Here is a 21,444-nt window from a genome sequence, read left to right as displayed (position 1 = left end):
TCACTGGGCGGGACTTGTTTATTTTTATTTACTTTTTTAATTTTTAAAATCTGATTATAGCTAACACACAATGTTATGGACAGGGCTTACTGAAAGAGCAGATTCCTGGGCCCTGCTGACTCTTGATCTCTGCCAGGGGCCTGGGAAACCATATACTAAATAAGCACATGGAGATGATTCTTATGCACACTTCAATTTGATAACCTCTGCTCCAGGAAAAGTATGGGGCTGGGAGTCAGCCGAGAAACCATGTTCCAATTCTCATCTTAGCAACAAGCTTACGGAGCATTCTTGGTTAAGTTCTGGTGTCCCTTAGGCCTCCATCGGTCCACTCCACTTGTGGAAACATCAGAGTTGCTTAAAGAATATCAAACAGGGGCACCTGGGTGGCTCATTGGGTTAAGCATCCGACTCTTGATTTTGATTCAGTTCATGATCTTAGGGTCATGTGAGATTGTGAGATCAAGCCCCAAGTGGGGTGTAGAGCCTGCTTAAGATTCTCCCTCTCCCTCTGCCCCTGCCTTTCTTCCTCCTAAAAACACCAAAAACCAAAAACCAAATAAAGTCTACTCTATCCCACAGCTGCTATGAAATGAAATGGAGATAGACTATATGGAATTGTGTTAGGTATTGTACAAAATTGCACATGGCATCCAGACATGTAAGATCCAGAATCATAGAGTAATATATATATATATATACATATATATATATATTTTAGTGATCGAAATTATCCTTGATAACAATATATATGTTTACCTGTGTTTCAGAATTTTTGGACATTTGTATTAAAAAAAACCTAACTATACACGCATACAGATTTGATATAACATTAGTTACTGGAATCTAAAATAGGGTATCAGTCCCAATTCTGTTCTAATGGAAAAGATCTGGCATTTCTCTATCTTGCCCTTTGAAATTGTAAAGTATTACACATGTTAGATTCAAAGATTGTAGGTAGAACTCAATTTAAAGATGCTCCATAAAAATAACAATTTCATCTCTTCAGCTAAATTACTTGGTAATAACGATCAATCATAATCTTCTACAGAGAATACAAGAGATAAATCTCCCCAATTCACCATTTTAGGCTCTGAATATGCAATATTATCTCTATGATCAACACAAATTGGCATTAGAGTATTTTCTCTCTTCCTCTGATCTCTTTTCTCGGACTTCCTCTATAAATCATTTTTTTGGTAAACAAAGTCACTTTTGTTCTTTACTGACAGGATTTGTGGGTAGGAGAGAATTTAGCAGTATCTCTCTGTGTCTATAATTCAATGACTCTAGGTATTTTAAGAGTATCACATGTCTTAACTCCTTGTCTAATGTAATTTCTGTGAGAACCTTTAAAAAAATTTCTTATAATACTTAACACAGTTCCTTCCATATAGTCTATGCTAATACATTAGCACAAGTATGTATAAACAAATATATGCTTGTTTTTTTAGAAAAATGAATAGGTTCTATACTAAATGTAATATGAGTTAAACATTTACCAAATCCGGTAGAGGTATCATATTGGACCACAGGTGTTTTAACGCTTCCTTCATCTGTGGTGCAGATGACCTGGAAAAAGAAGGCTAGAAAAAAGGTACATGACTAGGTCATTCAACACCTACAAAGTGGGCAGACTTTTAGAAGAGCAACGTATCCCAGCACGGAAAAGTCTGAAAAGAGTTTTCCAGCACAAGTTGTGAGGTTTTATCTAATAGGCAAAATTATTTCTAATATTAAAATTGCCAAGAAAAATAGCTATCATTAGTGTAATGATCGTATGTATTTATAAGTAATACAACTAAATAAGCTCAGAGCTTATATAGCAAAATAAACAAACAAACAAGAATTATCAGAAGAGTAAAGGATAATACCCAGTGTATCTTGTTCTGTACATGGTCTAAACCTGTTCCTTCAAAAGGTACATACAGGTGCACTTTACGCTGTGTGACCCAGAGTTTCTTTCTAAGCAGGAGAGCTCAAATGGGATCTTGGAAATCAAATGGTCTAAATACTTCTTTCAATAGCCAGGAACCTGAGAGAAGCAACTCTTATAAAGCCACATAGATCGTTAGAGGCCTGCCTGGGAGTAGAACCCAGATTTCCCTATGGGTCCATCTGCTCGTCACAATGGCTGCCCTAGGTGACTGAGAACTGTGACCATGGAAATGTGTAGGCCAATTATAAAAATGTTATTGATAAATTTCAAATATTATAAATGCAATGCTGGAGCTCATTGTTTATCTGTACTTTTAACCAAAATAAATAGTATTTTCAAGGAAATTTCTTTAAAAAGTCCACTAAAGGGGCGCCTGGATGGCTCAGTCATTAAGCGTCTGCCTTCAGCTCAGGTCATGATCCCAGGGTCCTGGGATTGAGCCCCGCATCGGGCTCCCTGCTCAGCGGGAAGCCTGCTTCTCCCTCTCCCACTCCCCCTGCTTGTGTTCCCTCTCTCACTGTGTCTCTCTCTGTCAAATAAATAAATAAAATCTTTAAAAAAAATAAAAATAAAAAAGTCTACTAAGAATTCACTTTATAAATCCAGAGTGCTTAATGTGTCTTCACATCTCTTGGTCTGGTGGTCACATTAATCATTAGAAAATACTTAAGACTGGGGCACCTGGGTGGCTCAGTCTGTTAAGTGCCCGACTCTTGGTTTTGGCTCAGGTCATGGTCTCAGTGTTGTGAGATCGAGCCCCGCTTAGGGCTCCACACTCAACACGAAGTCGGCTTGAGATTCTCTCTCTCCCTACCCCCACTTGTACTCTCTCTCTCTCAAAAATAAATAAATTCTTTGGGGGGGGGAAAGAAAATACTTAGTACCTTTTAAAGCTTTTTCTCATTTCAGTTTAAAAACCAAACAGAAGAAGAACATGTCATTAAACAGGGAGAAAGAGTTCGGTTTTCAAAGGCAAAGGGGTGTTGTTTGAGGAACGGATACCAAGGTTGGTTAAGGAAAGCCCTCACTCAGAGCCCATAAGAGTTGGAGATGGCCACAGCCTGTTCAGTCTCCGTTTGGAGGCTGTTGGTTCATCAAGGAAATATCTGAAGTCCCGAAAAGTGCGTTATTTCAGGATACTACTCGTTGGTCCTCTTTCTCTTATGGTGCCCTGAGCTCTCATTCCATCGTGGGGACACTGATGTCACAGAGCCCTCCCCTCCTTCTGCCTCATAATGGCAACACATCAAGCTGCACATGGGAAGGGAGAGCTTATTTACCGGGAGCTGCAACTTTCCCACAAGAAGTGGCCGCTCAAACCAAGACATTTTACCGATGAGCACCTGCTGGTCACCTTTCAGATGGACTATCAGGTGGGGACCCAGAGTTCCTGACACACCATGAAATGGGGGTCAGAAACTAACTTTTGTCCGCTGTCCTCGGCAGGTAGAGGGTGGTGTCGAAGCCACTATACACACGCTGGCCTCCGTCGGTCACCACGAACTCCTTCAGTGGGCCGTTCGGCAGGAAAGAGCCACTCCAGTCCACACGCACCAGAGACAAATTGCTGTCCACCAAAAATGGGCCTCGGTACTGGGGCACTGTTGGGAGAAAGTTTTATGTTCTAAAAATGGTTACCTCGGAGTACGTGTGTGTATGTATGTCTTTTTTTTTAATATGTCCTCCCTCACCCCTAAATAAGCATTGCTGGAACCCTTCATATTTTCCTCAGTGTTTAAAACAAACAAACAAACAAACCAAAACCCTTCCATTGGGGGTAAAAAGAAAACCAATGGGAACACGTGTGAAATGCTTTCTCAGCACCGTTGCATCTGCTTTCCAAAAAAAAAAAAAAAAAAAAATCAATGGGGAGCAGTGTTTTATGAAATAAAACTATTAACATACAATGGTTGTGCTTACCAACATAACCCTGGAGCTCATATTTTGTTGCATTTTCCCTCTTTTAACGGGTAAAGTATCCTTAACACTATTAACTACAGTAGAATGCTATTTTTCATATTGAATCAATATTTATTGCTACAAAGCCCCAAGGACTAGATGAAGTTAATATATTTTTTTCCCTCCAAACTAAACTGCTTAGATGGTGAATTATGTCCTTTTGGCACCCATTTATTTTTAAAGCTTTTTCTTGAAATGTTAGTTTGTTTTCTAAGATAGTTAAAAAAAAGCCTCACAAATAGCAATTCGGCTATAATAATTCATTGCCCTGACTAATCAATCAATAGCATAGTACATTAGTATATAATCAAGTTCAGGTCTCCTAAGTATTATATCAGATACAGAAGCGACTTGGTGTGCATGTTCTCTTTCCATTTTTCAGCTCCTTACGAAAACAAAGGAAAAACAATCCGTAACTGAGTCTCATCTTTTAAATGAATAATTTTTTGCAGAAACAAATGAAGGGTTGCCATATCATCTTGTCAAGTCAGAAGAGATTTATTTCATGAGATCTTGTTTTCTCCAAAATAATCAATACATTTGTAACAGCATTAAGATCCATCTATATACCAAATTGGCTTTTAAGAAAAGAAAAAAGGGAGTGGTGGAAATAAATTGGATGTCTTTTTTCTTTAGAAATTAAACCCATTTGTTGCTGATGTTAGGAAATATAACAAAATAAGGAATAATTATACTTGGGTCATCTCAGGATTTAACCACAAGACAACTTTGATTCTTATCTTTCAAAATAAGACATTTTTATAAAACCATAAGAAACTATTTCTGCAAATGCGAAAACAAGAGCTACCAAACCCTCTTCAAATATTTGTTTTTCCAACACAAATTTTGCCCAATATCACAATGGACTGTACTATATTGTTGTATTTGTCTGTGGCTTCCTTTGGTCACTTAATTCAGTAGATGTCCACGTCTCCTCTGCATCATAACAGTATAAATACAGAGGAGGCTTGTAAATAGTAGGAAAACAGAAAGATAGGAGCTTTATTTGCCTTGCAGGACACGGAGATCTTCCAGAGAAAAGAGCAATTAAACAACCAAAATCATCAAAAATAATGGATTTAGAGACTGAGAAAACAGGAAAAGCCACTATGCCCTTTGCACTTGATGTGTTTTATCTCACTTAATCTTCGAAACCATCTTGTAAGAATTAGAATTAGTTCCTGATTTTTCAGTTTCAGAGGAGCCAAGTAACTTGCTTACTGTCAGTTGCTGGTAGGAGGCCGAGGATCTGAACCCAGACCTGCTAACCGTAAATCCCATGTTGCTTTGTTGTAACCAATACACATTTACTCAAAGGAGCACAATTCACTAATTGCTTTATGGGTGCAGTCCAGTGGTGACTAGGGATTTTGTGAGTTGGTTATTAAAACCAACCATTATTGAAAAGGAAATTATGTAAACTGAAATAAATGGTATTAAAAGAAAGGTAATAAATACTCAACTTTCGTAACTCCTCAATCATTTCTCTACAGTGTATTATTATCTATGCCCTTGAGGTTATTTACGTCTGTTGTGTCTGGACAGTACAGTGATTACGCAAGGGCGCACCACCAGCCACCTCTGCCGAGCTGTGCTCCATGCTGTCACACTGGTACCTTGAAATCCGCTGCAGTGGGAGTACTTACACCACGGAAACTGGCAAGCGCTTCCAATCAGGACATTTTTCTCTCAAGAAGAAGGGCAGTTGTTCAACATTTACGCCTCACTTCTGTCCTGGTGCCGAAGGTCCGGTTAAGGCACAGGGGGCTGAATGCACTGTTAAAGCCTCTCCAGACCCTTTTCTGAGTATGTAAGTGATCACACTTATATAAAACTAGAAATACTACTTTTGAAGTACTTTTTGGTCTGTATTTCCGATCCCTATTTTTTTCTATTCTAGTGTGTATCATGAGTTAAAAGTATCAGGAATGGTATTTACAAACCCATATGATAGTCAGTCACTGATCGTACTTTTCCATGTCTGTGGATCCAGTAAAGTGGACCGAGTGAGCCCTTTCTTCCTTGGTGCTACTTCTTCAATGTAAAGGAAGAACAGAAAGGAAGGAAATCTTAAATCTGTTCACTCTGGTTTTTTTTCCAGCATGAGGAAAAAAAAAATCTGGCAAACCTCAGCTTGATGATTAACAAGAGAATTGGTTATACCTGCAAACCTCACACAGTTGTTTTGGCCTGGCCTTCTGGCCAATATACACACACACACACAAAACTGGAATAATTAGCAAAACTGGCTTATGGTTGTATTATGAAGGGTAACTGCTTCTCAGGGATGGTGATTATGTTTTCTCCCACTCCTTGAATACAGTAGCATTTTTTTATTACTAAGTCAGTATTCATTTTACTGCTTTTTCATGTAGGCACAAATATTTCTCATGGTTCCTTTAAGGTTTGTGAAGGGAGGAGGTGAAAATCAGTCTGGAGGAAGTTAAAGGAGAAATAGGAAGAAAGAAAATGGGCAAAGACACGAAGCGCGTTCTTCAGACAAGTTCTGCTATGAGGGAAGGAGTGTGGCAGTCCGCGGAGGTGACGTGTGGGGGCAAAGCAGCTGTGACTTTAACCGGGGTACACTGAAGGTTGCAGACAGGAGGAGGTTCAGCAGCGAAGGGGCTGCTATTCGAAGCACAAGAGGTGGGATTATTTCAGGTAGAAGGACCACCTTCCTCGTCGCAGACAGAAATGAAGCCAACTGCGGGTGAATGCGGTGGTCTGGGGTAGGAAGGGAGCAAACGTCTGACTGGTGACTGGTCTTTTCCTGGTGAGTTTGGAGGCAAGGAGTTCTGGAGAATATAGGGAGAGGCGAGTGAGGCTCGGATGGGGGTGGGGGGCAGGGTGGGAGGATGTGGAGGCTTGAGGAGGGTAGAGAAACTCTGAAATCTTTATTACAGACCAGGGCAACATAGTGGTACTGAGGGTGCCACTGAGCTGGGGGATCATGAATTTAGAGTCATAGTTCCACTGTCCAGGGGTGGAAGCTGGCAGATGACGTCAGCTCTGGCCTTAGTTTGGGGCCACTTCATGGTACAGCTTCCAGAGCCTCCGTTCAGATTCTGGTCTACGTGAACGACGTCTTGGAATTAGAGTGTATGGTCCACGGTCCCGCTTCAGTTTTCTGTGTATTTGAATAATAGCACTGACTTCATCAGCTTGTGCTGAGGATTATTTGTAAAATCCTTGAACAGTGCCAGGACCAACCCTCTCTAAGGGTGACCTATTGCTAACATCCTGCCATGTCACCCAGTCACATTAAGGTCTTTGTATGAGGCATTGGACTTTCGTGAATGTGTAACTCTTACATCAAAAAATGCCAATGCCAAATCCTGAAGATGAGATTATAAATTGATATAATGTGGCTGGAAAGCCAACTTGTGATAAGTATCCAAAATATTAAAATATTTGATGTAATAAATTCCATTCGTCAAAATTTAATTTGAAGATGATCGGACATTTAAAATGGGTTCACAAAGAAATTTCTCACCACATTTATAAAGAAAAATATTAGAACAACTAAAATGCCCAACCAATTCATAGGATGGAAAATTATATAGTCATTCAACTTGGTTAGGCTAAAGCATTTTTAATGTCATGGGAAATGCAAATAAAATATTGTCAAGTATAAAAAGCAGACTATGAAATTTTCATTAGAGTATGATCTCAGCCACATAATAGAAACTGCATGAGAAAGGGATTAAAGGAATCAATTATGCCAAAATGCTAATGTGGTTGCCTCTGGGTGGTGGGATTATAAGCAGGACTGGCTTTATGGGTGTGTGAACCACACAGCTGCACGGGGCCCCTCACATAAGAGTCACAAACTTAGTTTGATGCTCTACTGTCACTGTCTTGAAATTCTTAGTGATTTTTGAATAAGGGGACCCATACCTTTACTTTCCACTGGGCCCTGCACATGACGTAGCTGGTTCTGACTCTAAGTACTAATTTTATTCTTAGTACTTTTTGTATTTGTTATTTTTTTAAAGTTTATTTATTTACATCATCTCTACACCCAACATAGGGCTCGAACTCACGACCCCAAGATCAGGAGTCACATGTTCTTCTGACCGAGCCAGCCAGGTGCCCTGTTTTTGTATTTGTCATTGTTAAACAATAGACATATATACATTATAAATTCTGAAAAGAAGTTATTTTACAGAAATGTAAGGAGGCCCCAATTTATTAGTTAATTGTTCTTCTGGTTTTCTTGACAGTGCCATATCTCAATGCTTTCTGGATTATGCCATGCCATGTAATTTGAAAAGAAAAGGAGTGGCAAACTAAAAAAAAAAATCATCTCGGAGGGTTTTGTGGGTGGCTCAGTGGGTTAAGTGTCTGCCTTCTCAGGTCCTGGGATCAAACCCCGAGCCAAGCTCCCTTGTCAGCGGGGAGCCTGCTTCCCCCTCTGCTTGTGCTCTCTCTCTCTCTGTCAAATAAATAAATCAAAAAAAAAAAAAAAAAAAAGCCAAGTGTCTCCTGGTTTCCCCCCTATCTCTCTGGCTGATGGTGGCAGCCACTTCTACTCACATTCTGTTTGAGTGATAAAGCTGATCCATCCAGAAGCCATGCTGCCCACCTCGTTGTGGGCCACCACTCTGAGTTTGTAGGTGGTGTAGGGCTGGAGGCCCTCAAGGCTGGCTGTCAGCCCCAGCCCCACATACTTGGTCTCTGCTTGGCCAGGGGCACACAGCGTGGCTAAATCCGGAGGGCAAGCCGCGTAGAGCTGAAGCTCATAGCTAGAAGCCGAAAGCAGGCAATGAAATTAGTTGAACTTTCTTTGAAAACAGGGTATATTTTGTGAGGAGACATTTTGTGTTAGCAGAACCACCGGCTCTTTCTGATTTCCATTTGTGGGAAACTGCTCTCAGAAACACTTTCTTTAATGTCGTTGGAAGTGAGCAGCAGATGTAACCAGAGTCAAATGTGCTCACATGTGCTGCCCCACCAGCAACTAGCAATCCTTGTTGGTAGAGAGAAATATCTCTCTTTTCAGAAAAGAGTGATAAAATTGTTCTCCTCTGTTGAAAATAGAGAATATCATTTTTTTAAACAAATAAATAATAACCAACAAACCAACCAACAAAAACAAAACAAAACAATATCTTTTCATCCAGATTATTTTGAGTGAAATACCTTCCTTGTTTTTCCGAACAGTGGTTCATGACAACATTTTAAATTAGACCAAGCAACTTCTGATTTAACCACAGAAGTTTCCTGTGTTCCAGCTGAGGTCTATAGAAGGAATAATTCCAGGGAACCATGAGGAGGAGCCTCTTTTTTCAGTGGGTGCAAACACATTGCACCATCTTTCTTATTTAAAGACAGTTTGGTTGTTCACCTTTCTATCTAGTTGATTTTGTGATTTAAACACTTGGCAGGGAACATTACAACTCTAATCAATTTACTTGTCTATTTTGCTATAGGTTATTTGTTCAATAAGCACGGCCTCCTTAGGCAGTGCTGGGCAGCTACAAGACTGTATGCATGTCTTATTTCAGCTTATTCATCCTTTTGTCCGACCATTACCTTTGAATGACACCATTGGGGAACAGGGGTGGGCTCCACCGGAAGGAACCTGTCCTCGAGGACAGCGTCTGGATTTGGGGAGACGACAGTCCCGAGGGTGGAGCGGGATGAGTTCTCAGCTCTGCCGTTGGCCCTTTGCTGCAACAATTGAAGCAGGTGCAGGCCTCCACCCCAACGGAGTAGGTGGTGAAGGGCTGCAGGCCGTGAAGAGTCTGCTGGGTGGCCATGCCTTCAGACAACTGTAGGAAGACAGAGGAGACTAGATGAGGCCGTGTCACAGATCACAGACAACTGATAAATGCTTATCATGTATCTCACCTCCTACGAAGAGAGTGCCATGCTCCGTACCCTGGGAGATGCACCAGAGCATTTAGCATAGCATTTACCCTCAAGGACTTGCCAGTCTGCTTGGAAAGGCATAATTTAAACATGCAAAAAATGTAATGATATAATAGAAGCTTGATGTAACAGGATAGAAATTACAGTGCATAATATTGCTTATCACTATAGAAAGAGAATAGAATATGGCACAAAACATGCAATATATATATATATATATATATATATATATATATATATATATAAAGATTTATTTATTTATTTGAGGGAGACAGAGAGTGCATCAGCAGGAGGGACAGAAGGAGAGGGTGAGAGAATCCCAAGCAGATTCCACACTGAGCACAGAGCCCTACGCGGGGCTCGATCTCACTACCCCGAGATCATGACCTGAGCCAAAACCAAGTCAGATGCACCACCGACTGCACCACCCAGGTGGCCCACCAAGTATGTATTTTAAAATTTTTATTTAAATTCCAGTTAGTTAACATACAGTGTAATATTAGTTTCAGGTGTACAGTTTAGTGATTCATCACCTCCATACAATGCCCGGTGCTCATCATAGGAAGTGCACTCCTTCATCCCCATCACCTGTTTCACCCATCCCCCCCCACCTCTCCTCTGGGAGTTTGTTCTCTATAATTAAGAGTCTGTTTCTTGGTTTCCCTCTCTCCTTCTTTCCCTTATGATCATTTTTGTTTCTTAAATTCCACATATGAGGGACGCCTGGGTGGCTCAGTTGGTTAAGCGACTGCCTTCAGCTTGGGTCATGATCCAATGATTCCTTGGGTCCTATGATTGAGTCCTGCATCGGGATCCCTGCTCAGCAGGGAGCCTGCTTCTCCCTCTATCTGCCGCTCCCCCTGCTTGTGCTCTTTCTCTCTCTCTGTCTGACAAATAAATAAAATCTTTAAATTCCACATATGAGTGAAATCATACAGTATTTGTCTTTCTCTGACTGACTTATTCCACTTAGCATAATACTCTCTAGGTCTATCCATGTCATTGCCAATGTCAGGATTTTGTTCTTTTTTATGGCTGAATCAACTCCATTGTGTATGTGTATATATATATATATATATATATATATATATATATATATATACACTACGTCTTCTTTATCAGTCGATGGACACGAGCTATTTCCATAATTTAGCTATTCTAGATAATGCTGCTATAAATATTGGGATGCATGTGTCCCTTTGAATTAGTATTTTGGTATCCTTTGGATAAATACCTAGTAGTGCAATTGCTGGATCATAGGGTAGTTCTATTTTTAACTTTTTGAGGAACCTCCATACTGTTTTCTAGAGTGGCTGCACCAGTTTGCATTCCCACCAACAGAAACACAAAATATGGATCAAATTCTGTGACCCTCAGAAAAATGCCTTTTCAAAAAACAAAACCTGTATTTCAATTATATTTCTAGTCAATATTCACGAAGGTCCATACTTTGCCATTGTTATCAGCATGTGTTTTTTGAGCCAAAAATTCCCTCAAATCCATGTTAAAGTGAGTATTTAAGAACTTCAAATATATATCTTATATATTTGTATATGTTATATTTTTTTATATTTTATGGATATGTAAGAGCTTGAAAGTCCGTCTCTTCCCCAGCGGTGTTGGTATATATGAAATATAGTCTTTTTTTCAATCGTCTTTGTTGCGTTATAAACTTTTTGGTTTATTTGGAGGATATTTTTTATCTCATTGTGGTTTTACTAGGAACTCTGGAACAAAAGAGTTCAGAAACTGGAAAATGAATTTTTACATTCACATAAGCAACATATAATTAAGAAGAGTTATCTGCTATTTAAAAAAATGCGTACAATGCAGTCCAAATAGAAATTATTTTAGTTTACTAATATTATCATTTTGTAACCATGGATAATCAAGGGTTGATTGTATTTACATCATCTATATTTATTGAATATGAAGCCCTGTAGAAAATATGCTAATATTCCTTTAACATTCAATATGATACCACTTTTCTTGCAAGTTGTCTTCTGAAATTGTGTTTCAATACCTAGAACTCTGACCTCAGAGGATTTCTCCACACTTACCCAATTTGTTCCCTAAATTGGTCTAAATAATTTATAATGTCATAGTAAGATCTGTATAACTTGTCCATGAGGTTCTTTTTGTGAACAAAGTGTTATAATCTACACTTATGAGAAATGTGAGAGTGTTACACATTGTAACTACAGAGAAGAGGCTTCATCCTGCTGACTCTCAGGCTCTTTGTATAAATAATGTAGGAACTGGTCTAGTTCATTATTAGGGTCCCTTCAGCCAGTGGCTTCGCTAAAACACGGTGTGAAAGATGCTGTCTCTAAATTGTCCATTGTGTTTCCCTCATGTCCCCAAACATGCCAACACACAAACAGCAGAGCAAGAGTTGTGCTGGCCAAGCTGTTCTGCTCTCTCCCAAAGTGCTGGAACTTTCTCGAAGTCACTGAAAGACTGAGTTTTCAGTGTGTTATCAGACACTTTCTCATGCCAGAATTGGGGTCCGAGGATAGTCTTTGCTCTATTTTTTCTTTCTCATATTAACATTTACACCACCAACAATGGCCATGTGTTGACCCCTTACTGTATGCCAGTCATTGACATGCATTTTCTAATTAAATTAAATCAATTGTCCCTAAAGTCCTAGGTTTGTTATGTTTGTGGAGCCTTTAATACCTTTAGCACTTCTCTCCCTGAATACTTTCATAATTTCTGTATGTTTCCTAACTCTCACTATTTCTCTCTGATGGATCTTTGTGCTAAGTTCATCATGGGCAATTGAGAACAGATAGGAAAGAAAGAAGTCTCAAGTAGAAGAAAAGGCCAGGGCACCATAGTCTATTTTTACAGAACAAACCAGTCCTGGATTTTTGTTCAGAGTAATCTGCTACTCACCACTGTCTCTGCCCCACTGGCATTGGAGAACAGCCTGTAGAGAATGACGATTCCGTTGGGCTTCCCAGGGGCGCTGATGTTGACCACTGCTTGGGTGGAAGAGACTGCATGGAATGTGGGGGCCCCGAGACCTTCTGGGGGAGCGGGCCCAGTTCTACACCATGTCCAGGTACTGGGGGCTTTTCCTGCTGAATTCACTGCCCAGACCTCCAAAGAGAAATCAATAAGACCACTCAAAAGCAAGGTAACTTCAGGCTGGAAGAAAAGTTGGCAACCCAAAGCAACCAAACACAACAGAATGAGATAAACTTGGATCTTGCAATTTTGTAATCACAGAGGAGAGCAAGTTCTTCCTCTTTTTTGCCTTTGGCCATGTGAATATAAAGCGGGCCGATTAGGAGCCCTAACTTCAGAATGCAGCAGGCTGGTTAAAGCCTAATGAAAAACTCCTCGTCTCTTGAGTGGGGTGTAGAGTGGTTTTGTCAGCTTCTGCAACCTGAATGGATCTGCAGACTACATAAAACTCAGCAATTCTTAAACACCGTCCCCACCAAATCTGCATGAAAATTAAATTTTCCTTTCATCAAGGAGGGAATAAACATATGGAAGGATGCATAATCTTATTTATCAAGAACCATTTGTATAATTAAACACGAATATCCTAAAAGGTTGCCTTAGGTCAGTCATTTGCATGAGTAAGTAATTTGTAGAATGTCAGGTACAATAGACATAGTAGATGGATGTGTGGGTGTATAGGGTTAAATTAGGCCCAATAACAGCCAACTACACAGTGATCAATCAGAATGATAGATCTAAATGGCAATACAAGAAGACTGTCTGCGTGTTTAGGAGTAGGAGTATTCCTTAGTAAGCTTTCATGGTGTGCAAATCTAACTTCAGGAAATTTTCTTTCTCATCTAGTGTCTGCTACTATGTCTTCTAATATATATATATATATATATATATATATATATATATATATATATTTATATTTGTCCTGAGCTTTTAAAGTCTGAAAAACTTGTTTGATTCTATAGTACACACATGCCAGGTGTGCAGTGTTAAAAAAGCATGCAGAACATTCAAAATATGAGATGCTTAGAAACAGACCGTAGAATACTCCGCAGTGAGAGCTTAGCTTTGTTTTTGTTTCTTCTACTTTTGCATCAATAGTATCTTCCAGAGAATAAACATTGGAGAGATTTTTAGTACCTAGGCCCAACTTTTATCAGTGTTTCTACACCTTTTTTCTTTTTTAGTGGTTTTATTTGGAAGAGTAAAATTTCTGATGTTGAACTGCTCTCAGATTGCTGTCAAATGCAAATCTCTAGCCCCTTGCTGATAGGATTGCCAGAAGCCCCAATTTTAAGAGACAACTAACCTCCTTCCAGAGCAGAACCTACCCTTTTTATAGCTCTGACACTTTCTTCTCACCAGGTGCATAAACATCATGCACATTTGGGTAAACCCTACAATTTACAAAACACTTTAACAGGCCTTATCTGACTTAATCCTCACAACACAACTTTGGAGGGTGGCTGGAGAATGTGCGTTTATCCCCCTTTACCCGTGAGAAAATCAAGGCTCTGAAAATGCTACTCTCTTGGTGACAGAAGTTACAAGAGCTGAGACGAGAATTCTGCTCTCCAATAAACTCTCTTGTTGCTCTTTCCAATAAACTGCGCTTTTGATACTGTATGCCATCTGGACGCAGAAGGAAGACACTCAGGATCAAGAACTCTAAAGGACTCGTCCATAGACAAATACTTGCAGTTCTGGAGTAGGTAAAGTTAGCTTGTGAGGATGGATAGACGGGTCCAGGTTGTCTCCAGTGAGGGGTATTTATTTTCATAGGTCACAGGGAAGTAGGGAGCAATGTACTGTCTTTGTAACAGGAGAACCATTTCATGGAAGCCATACTACAACTGCAGCTTCTCTTCTAGTCCCCTCTAAAGTGGCCAAGGTCAGTCTTGGCATAGGGATAGTAGGCTTGGAGGTTATTGGTGAAGAGGTCAGATTTCAGAGCTAATGAGAGAGTCCTCGGCTTCTTAGCTCCAAACCAAACTCTCTCTCTCTTTTTTTTACACTTAAGTAATTATTATTTGTTTGCAAAGATCTTTTTAAAAACTTCTTATAAAAGCAATCTAATTTTATTTAATTTTTTATTTTAATTTAATTAACATATGGTGTATTATTAGTTTTAGGAGTAGAATTTAGTGATTCATCTGTTGCATACAAAATCCAGAGCTCATTACATCCTGTGCCCTCCTTAATGCCCATCACCCAGTTACCCCATTACCCCACCACCTCCCCTCCGGCGACCCTCAGTTTGTTCCCTAGAGTTAAGAGTCTCTTATGTGGTGCCTGGGTGGCTCAGTTGGCTAAATGACTGCCTTCGGCTCAGGTCATGATCCCAGAGTCCCAGGATTGAGTCCCACATTGGGCTTCCTGCTCAGTGGGCAGTCTGCTTCTCCCTCTGACCCTCTCCCCTCTCATGCTCTTTCTCACTCTCTCAAATAAATAAATAAAATATTTTTTTTTAAAAAAGCGTCTCTTCTAGTTTGTCTCCTTCTCTGTTTTCATCTTATTTTATTTTCCCTTCCCTCCCCGTATGTTCATCTGTATTGTTTCTCAAATTCCACATATGGATGAAATCATATGGTATTTGTCTTTCTCTGACTGACTTATTTTGCTTAGCATAATACCCTCTAGGTCCATCCACATCATTCCAAATGGTAAGATTTCATTCTTTTTGATGAATATATATACATATATATATGACACATGTATATATATCACATCTTCTTTATTCATTCATCTGTGGATGGACATCCAGATCAGACCAGACCAACCCTTTAATGCAAATATCTTTCCAGGAGGTAGGGGAGAACATTTTTTATTACACAGAGAGTGACAAAATTTGAAAAAAAAAAATATTCTTGGGGAAGGGATGCAAAATAAAGTGTACATGTTAATATCAATTTCGTTGCCAAGATTAGGGCTCTGGTTGGTGATTTAAGGTGTTAAGAGATGAACTGAGGCATATTAAAAATTTTAAGAGTTTATTTGAGCAAAAAACAATTCTAATGGGCCAGTGCCAAACAGGAAGTGGTTAGGAGCACTTTGACGACAGGAGCCAGAGGAAAAACTTCCATAAGGAAAGTGCAGAAGCAAAGAAAGGAAATTATTTGATTGGCTACAGTTCAAAGCCTATTGGTGGTGTGAAGATTGGTTGTTCTTAGTGTTTTGATTTTGTAATCTTGAAGCATTAACCAGCTTAGATTTTGGTTTGTTTATGTAGGCCTTCAAAGCACTGGAGCTGCCTCAGACTAATGACCTCCTTATTTAATTAAATAAAGCGCATATAGAATTTTAACCGAGGCCACAATGGATGGGAAACAAAATGAGAAAAATAAAAGTAGGTGTAATAAAATAAAAATTCAGCAAGTTGTCAATTAATTACTGAGCACCAATAGGAGATAGCAGTGGTACAGGTATGGGGATGTTGAAAAAAAATTAAATAAGTATAATTCATAGAAAGTGCTTAGTACAGGTCTGGCCCCAGATTATGAACATTCATTTTGCTTTCATTTTTGATGTAGATGTAATATTATGAATACTATTAAGGCTTTTTAATGTTGGTGTTGTTAGATAAAAACTAAACCTTACACCTTCCTGTCTTAGATGAGTTTTTACTGGGTAGAGTCCCATTTCCAAAATGTGATTTAATCCATGGCATTTTAAAACACTTGAGCCTCAGTATTATAGTGTTTCTCTGTATTTCTGTAGAAATATTCTGTTCCTAAACCTCAGCAATTTGAAATTCTTCATCACTAACTGGGAATATACGTAGGACTTAGTGTTTTTTGTCTTTGACAGGAGACCTTCAAAATATACTGCCCTTTTTCTTAGTCTTTCTTTTTAGAATTCAATCAATTTGAGATCAAAATAACATTCATATAAATCAACGTGTTTATGCAAAGCAGGATCAGCCTATTTACATGAGCTACTCAAAGCAGTTACAATGAAGAGAAAGCTGACTGAAATAATGAAGAATTATGGATTTCACAAAACTTGTCCCACAAGGTAGTGTTTCTGTTATACCAAACTGCCAGAAGAAACATAAAAAGGAAGCTGTCAATACCTCTTTGTCTGTTGAGGTAAAAAGTCCTTTACACAAAAATTGTGTGGCTTTCTGCCTATGCCCAGTGAAGCAAGAAACAAGGAACTGTATAGTAGTTCAGGATTCAGAATAAAAATGCTAACGGAGGGGCACCTGGGTGGCTCAGTTGGTTGAGTGTCCCACTCGGTTTTGGCTCAGGTCCCGATCTCAGGGTGGCGGGATTGAGCCCTGAGTCAGGCTCCACACTCAGCATGGAGTCTGCTTGGGATTCTCTCTCCCTCTGCCCCTCCCACTTGAGCGCACACTCTCTCTCTCTAAAATAAATAAATCTTTGAGAAAATGCTAACAGATGTGCTTATGATTTCTACTGAGAAACAATGAGCCCAAGATTTGGGTCCATCTTTAGAGGGTGGAGAAAGAAGAAGCAGAGATCTTACATGGGAAATTTTGAGCAATATGGCCTGATCTTTTAATTTTAATGAACCAATATAAAAATCAAGAATTAAAATGTCTTGTGAACATGGAGTTGCCTACTGTATCTATCTCTATTCTTTCTGTCATCTATCTAATCCATCCATCCATCCATCCATCCATCCATCCATCCATCACCACCTATTTACCTACATTTTACCTGACAAGCTAATCCATCTGGTTTGTGACCCAAGATTTCCTGTCATGATCATTGGATACAAAAATGTGGGCTCTTTCTGTGTGGGTTGCTCACAGAAAAGAAGGGACGTATTGGTGGGGTGGGAGCAAGTAAAGCTTATGAATTTCAAGTCAAAGTGACAAAAATTAAGGATACTCTTCATTTTTTTTATTTATTCACAATATCCTTTTCCTATAGTATCCAGCTGAAAATATTTACTCTTTTATAATAAAAAAGATGATTTAAGTTTTCACTAAAACAATTATTTGTGTTTAGTGAACACTTGCACACACACACACACACACACAATTATAACTATAAGAGTTAAGGAACCTCCCAATGAAGAACTGTTCTAAACAAGAACGAGTTGGGACTGGCGAATTAGAGTGTTCTCTTCTCTAAGGTTTTGGTTGTAACCATGACAAGAGTTATAATGTAAGAAGATGTCACAGAGAACATAGATCAACCATTTGGATAAAAACAAAACAACTAAGACCATTTAACCACAAATTCTATAATTGACTAGAAAAAAAGTAGATTAATTTCTGTTTATATTTCTGTTTTCAATTTAATTAAAAAAATTCTAACCAGTGACCATTACCATCTTTATGTTATTAACCATTAAAGAAATGAAATTGTTCTTTTATTTATTACCCCACCCCCTGGGACTAATGACTGTATTTTGCCTTAAAAAATTTAAATTACCTTGTGTCAACATCTGCCACCAAGCTGCCAAAATCCTATTGCTGTGGAAACAGGTTTAATCGTCTCTTCTCTGTTTAAAACTGCCTCCGAGAAATCTTCCATCAGAGGAGTCTTTGTCAAAAAGTGTTCCTTGGCCACGATCATCAAAATCATTTTGCGTACCTATATCAGAATTTGTGGCGGAAGGACCTTGAAACCTGTCTTTCCAACACATTTCCAAGTGATTCCAAGATTATATGAGAAACACAGAAGGCTACTCCTATAGAACCTGGTACAGAATCTAGGCACTATACATTTTAAATTTCTATTCATACGTCATATGAATAGAAATTTAGAGTTGTACTCTGCATTTCCTTTGTCGTTACTTTCAGCCATTCAAAAAAGCATGAAGCATGTATCTGTTTGAAGATGTTACAACTGCAATAATCATCATAGAGTTTATTACAGTGGTCATGGTTCCAAACAGAACCAGAGTTCACTAGCTTTGTAGAACCATCATTTGCTACCTAGTTTTCACTCCAGGTGTAAATTTCTTGAAATCCCGATATTTCTGAAACTTGTTGGATCCATTTTTCCCTTGCAGCATATTATTCTAAATGCTCCCAATTCTTCTCAACACATTTCTCCTTTTAATTTGCTTCCAGAAAGGAAGCAAGACTGTGTGAACCAAAGTATTTGTAATAATTGTTGTAAAAGAGACAGAGAAGGAACCATGACTCTGAAGAGGACAGGGGAAGGGGAGATAGATCTGAAAATTCTCCTGGGTGGTAGCCCATTGGGTGCTTATATTATTGTGCTAGTTATTCTTTAGCCCAACTTCTACACTTGACTGTAGAGTTTAGTGCTTTGTCTTACACGAAGCTTTAGTGCTTTATAGCTTTCTGAAATAACATTCCTTAGGACTGATATTTTCCAAGTATAGTCTGAATGCAAGGAGAAATTCTTAATGTAAATCTCCAGGGATTTCCTGATGTGTTTTTCCTTTCTCATATCATAAACAAATCTCCTTAGTTGTAAAAATATGTTATGATTCTTTTGGCTGAGAGATCATCATGCTACAAGTCTTGTTAAAGTCCAGGGAACAGCTTAGAGATGTTGTCTACACTGTTAGCATCCAACTGATGTCTATTTGTTTTTGTTCTCCCTCTCATTTTCCATACAAAAACAGAATGTAGGAATAACGAAATTCAGCCAGTGATCTTTCACAGAAAACCTCTAATCTGTTGCCTCCTAACGTAAGCGACAGTGACTGTCCTTGCCCTTGGAGCAATTCGAGATTTTGTTCTTTTTCCAGGCTGCTTATTATAAGAGTTGTATTATACCTGTTGCTCTCGAAAGATTAAGATTTGGAGGCATTTTTGAGATCTCTGCAACTTCCGTGATATTCTGTAACGTGCTTCCTTGTGGAATAATGGCAATTTTTGATAGCACAAAAGCATTTCAACAATACTGATGACATACTCATATTGAACAGCACTAGGGAAGCCACTTCATTCTTTCTAAAACTAGAGAACGTGAATATATTTTTGTGACAATTCACATCAGAAATAAACAAAAACCCAATATGAATGTTCAAATGCCAGCAATTAAGAAGTAAATAGGTTGCATGTTAACAGACAAACAATTAAATTATTTGTTTCCTAGGGGCATGCAATGAGATTGTTATCACATTCCCATGAGGGTGACAAATAGATATTAAAAAGGTCTTTCCAATACCTGCATTGGCTAAAGCGAACAGCTAATTCAATAGATTCGATCAAAATCACCACTTCTTTCACTGCTCCTGATTTATGACTTTGGCTGTAGTTAGTCATCACTCATTGCAGTTTGTTCTCCAGTACTCATAAATTATGCCTCATAAATAAAAAGATACAATCAAGGAAATCATATCAATTCATCTACAACCTTGGAGTATATTTTCCCATGGCACTTACACTAATGCCTTTTTAAAGGGTAGCCTGTCGTGGGTTTTGAATATGTTTGAATAGCAATATGCCAAAATGGGCTTTGCCAGAATTATGGTTAGAGAGACTCATGGCTGAAAAGAGAAAGCAATAAACCTGAAATTACATGATTACAAGATTATTTTATTTCATGAGAAGTCCTGCAGGCTATAGTCATAAAGGACTAGCTTGCTGAAAAGCTCTGTGTGGCTGCCTATTTAACTCTATCTATCTGATTTTCTTTCATCATCAAATGGACTTTTTCAGCATCTCTGTTTGCATGATACTTTATAGGTATATTATAGTTCTACTTCTACAGATATAGTCCCTGCATTCCAGGTTCCTTTCATCTGAAACACTTTGGATCAGACAAGATGGAACACGATTTTAATTGAATTCTGGGACCCAGGGGAAGAAGGGTACAACAAGACATTGTCTTCCTTTCTACTGGTACTTTTGAAATTCAGAGATGTGAAGCTACTGAAGAAACTATAAGACATTTTCCTTGCTAGAAATGGGTGTCTTCTGTCACTCATGCTTAGTACACTGCCTTGCTTTTTGGAGTCACTCAATATATATGAATATGAGGGAGGGAAAACTGGCTTCAATGTTAGTGGGAAATCCTAAAATTAGCTTCAGTTTGATTTTAGTGATAATAATGAGAATTTGGAATTTATCACATACCACTTTTTATTGCCTCTATCTGTTCTCCCTGTGAGAAAATAGGAACCCGGTTCCATCCAGCTCTTATGGAGGATACATAAAAGTAGTTAATGGGCTCCCTGAGCCCTTGCACTTTTATAAGTGTATTATATGTACTAATTTATCTCATCCTCCCAACAATCCTATCAGGTTGGTATTATATTGTCACTGGTTTGCCTCAGGAAAGAGGCACAGAGAAATTTCTGCAGCTTGGAAGTGGGAGGGCTGGCTTTCCAATACAGGTACGTGGTGTAAAAGCCCAAACTCTTTGGACTTTTTCTACATAAGGTCATTGATGGAAACCTGGGCACATCTTCCAAGTGTTTGACATCGCGCTCTGGGACTGTCATAGAGCCCTACAGGGACTGGTTATTTCTCCGGAGAGCAGCCTCAAAGTGAGATGGTGGGAATTACCACAAACATCATGGCGTCCATTCCTGCTGGCACTTACCATGTTTTAACACTATTTTGCATGTCACAAAGAAGCAAACAGTATTCACATACTTTCCATACTGCTCCAAACATGTAAAGGTAGTGAAATTCCATTATGTTAACTAAAATAATAACCATACCCCACTGATATAACATTGGACACGTATATATTCTCCACAATAAGATGCTAGAATAAGCTAGGATCACAATAAATAAA

At 38.9% G+C, this 21,444-nt stretch overlaps 1 protein-coding gene across 1 annotated transcript in view; it reads right to left on the bottom strand.

The window, feature by feature from the left end:
• USH2A (usherin) overlaps window positions 1–21,444 on the bottom strand; it is a 717,806-nt gene that overhangs the window by 8,478 nt on the left and 687,884 nt on the right. The window contains exons 64-68 of the mRNA XM_027612135.2: window positions 12,674–12,880; window positions 9,434–9,672; window positions 8,435–8,643; window positions 3,364–3,540; window positions 1,503–1,586 (exon numbers count right to left, since the gene is read on the bottom strand). Coding sequence (XP_027467936.2) covers window positions 1,503–1,586; window positions 3,364–3,540; window positions 8,435–8,643; window positions 9,434–9,672; window positions 12,674–12,880 — 916 coding nt within the window. The remainder of the gene's footprint in view (window positions 1–1,502; window positions 1,587–3,363; window positions 3,541–8,434; window positions 8,644–9,433; window positions 9,673–12,673; window positions 12,881–21,444) is intronic.

This window comes from Zalophus californianus, chromosome 10, assembly GCF_009762305.2.
Source record: "Zalophus californianus isolate mZalCal1 chromosome 10, mZalCal1.pri.v2, whole genome shotgun sequence".
Classification (NCBI taxonomy): Eukaryota; Metazoa; Chordata; class Mammalia; order Carnivora; family Otariidae; genus Zalophus; species Zalophus californianus.
The sequence above is the reverse complement of the archived record's forward strand: the minus strand, read 5'-3'. Positions and strand labels throughout refer to the sequence as shown.